The sequence below is a fragment of the Cebidichthys violaceus genome, unplaced genomic scaffold (assembly GCF_023349555.1).
Source record: "Cebidichthys violaceus isolate CVI_PGR_0920_01 unplaced genomic scaffold, fCebVio1.0.p SCAF_45, whole genome shotgun sequence".
In the NCBI taxonomy this organism is placed as follows: Eukaryota; Metazoa; Chordata; class Actinopteri; order Perciformes; family Stichaeidae; genus Cebidichthys; species Cebidichthys violaceus.
Window position 1 is genome coordinate 1,229,098 of NW_027176650.1, and position 2,500 is coordinate 1,231,597.

Below are 2,500 nucleotides of genomic sequence, written 5' to 3' on the forward strand. Positions count from 1 at the left end.
TGTTCATCATCATCATCATCATCATCATCAGCAACACCTTCATCCTCATCCCCACATTCACGTCGTCATCGTCACAACACATTTGAAACGCTCCTCTTCATCAGCGCGTTAATCACCAAACGGTGATCTTCAACACTCATAATCAGCATCATCCTCGTTATCTGTGACACAACAATCACTTCACCAGCATCATCTTCATCATCTTCATCATGAACAGAAACACTTTCACTCTGCATCACATGAGCTCACAGAGAGAGAGAGAGAGAGAGAGAGAGAGAGAGACAGAGACAGAGACAGAGAGAGACAGAGAGAGAGAGAGAGAGAGAGAGAGAGAGAGAGACAGAGAGAGAGAGAGAGAAAGTGAGCGATAGTGTTTGAGATAGAGAGAATCAGTCTCAGAGGAAAAGAAGGAGTGGCTCCACATCAAAGCCCAACAGGAGACCAGAGCAGCAGATCTGCATCTAAACAGCATGTCTGGGGTCGATACCCGGGTCATTAGCCGTGAGGACACCTCACGAGAGACAGAACCAGCAGAACCTAAAGATTAACGAGGCGAAGCAGGTAAGACACACACGGACACACACCACCACCACCACCACCACCACCACCACCAACAACAACCACACACACACACACACACACACACACACACACGGAGTAAACGCGTCCTACCTTCCTGCACCGCCTGGAACGGGTTGTTGGGCTCGATGAGCTTGATGGAGTGGGTGATCTTCTCGCTCATCAGGACGTCGTCGCTCAAGCTGAGGTCCGACACGGCGAGCTGGAACACCTCATCGTCCCGCACGGCGTTCTCCTCGAATATTGCACCTGGACAGGTAAGAGGGGGGGGGGGATGGAAATAAATCAAGAGAAGATCAGGACGACAGCTGGACGCTCGACACGACGCCGGGAGTGATGAAACATGAAATATCTGACATGTTGTCAGCACAACTACAACTTCAACTCAACTACAACAGTGATCCCGTTGAGCCACACGGGGAATAGAACCCCTAACCTGGAGGTTACATCTGTCTGTCTGCTTGTTGGGAATGAACTGACAAACCACTGCAGAGTTTCCCATGATGCACTGCAAAGAGAGTTCAGAGAGAGAGAGAGAGAGAGAGAGAGAGCGAGAGAGACTGCACACAGGGAATCAAACTACAAACCCTCTGGCCTGTTGATCATCGTAGTCACATCTCATTCATCATTCTGGATATTTAAGAGTTATTTTAGGTTCCTACACTGATACAAAACATCCTGACGCTTCATCAAACCACTATGGAGAACAAGCAACGCTGGGTTTTGTAATGATTTGATGCAAAAAGTTGCATTGATCAAACAATGTTTTTCAGTGAAATCAAGTTATTACATTTTTCGTAATAAACTGACATTTTGGTTCTGAGCAGTGAGTGACGGCATGAATCTGAGTGAATGTATCACGTGACTACAGAGTGAACACAACAACACAATGTTTGTTGTGTGTTTACGTCACAGCTTGTTCAGGAGAACATGTCTTTAAACGGATCAAGTCCAGGACTACAGTCTATCTAAAACATGTATTGTCATGGTTAATATCATATTGTGTTGTGTTACATGAGCCCACTTCATGTGTGACAGACCGTCTCTCCTCGTTACTTCTTTGACACACTAACGCGCCACGTGTAGCTGCAGCATCCTGCCTCAGCGATCAGCTGACTCAACGTTAATGCAGTCCTGTAGACTCTCCCTGCAGACTACCTGCTGCTGCTGCTGCGTTTTAATGAGCCGTCAATTAACAGCAGGTGCGTTCACTTATTGAAAGCATCGTTAATCACCTGACGAACAGAACAGAACCACAGATCTGTGAAGATACAACCAGAGCTTATCGATGGAGTAGAAGCGGACACCAACCTCTCACGTCACCTGTGCCGGAGATCACCGGAGAACACCGGAGATCACCGGAGAGCAGCTGTGTCCTCGCGTCATTTACACCAAAAACGCAACAGACACGTCAAACCCAGCGCGTGACGAGCCTCGTTCCCGCTGTGAGGAAGATGAGGGACATGCTCTTCCTCCATTAAAGGAAGGCTTTTAGTCTTTAGAGCTGCTGACTGACTCTTCAGACACGTTACCGACAGACAGAGAGGGGGCGGGGCTCTATTGATCAGGTGATGAGGTCACCGTCCGGCCCTTTAAAACAGTACAACAATTAAACATGTCTGCAGTGAAGTAATACATACTGATACATTAAAACAATACCGTTATGATAATCCAGGAGACGTCTGTGTGTATGAACCACTTACTGCTACAATAATAAATTCAAACTCCACTCCTCTGTTATCACCGACACAATTAATCCATCGTGATCCGTCTTCTGTTGGGCTAATATTGATACGCACACTTTACAAAGTACAGTATAATCTGCAGAGACTATCAGGAGATTAGAGGAACCAGCTTCACTGTGTGTGTGTGTGTGTGTGTGTGTGTGTGTGTGTGTGTGTGTGTGTGTGTGTGTGTGTGT

The 2,500-nt window shown here is 47.0% G+C and overlaps 1 protein-coding gene across 2 annotated transcripts in view; it reads right to left on the reverse strand.

Moving 5' to 3' along the window:
* LOC137886713 (glutamate receptor ionotropic, delta-1-like) overlaps positions 1 to 2,500 on the reverse strand; it is a 404,646-nt gene that overhangs the window by 393,183 nt on the left and 8,963 nt on the right. For both annotated transcript variants that reach the window (XM_068729291.1, XM_068729290.1), the window contains exon 2: positions 673 to 828. In XM_068729291.1, the coding sequence (XP_068585392.1) occupies positions 673 to 828 (156 nt within the window). The remainder of the gene's footprint in view (positions 1 to 672; positions 829 to 2,500) is intronic.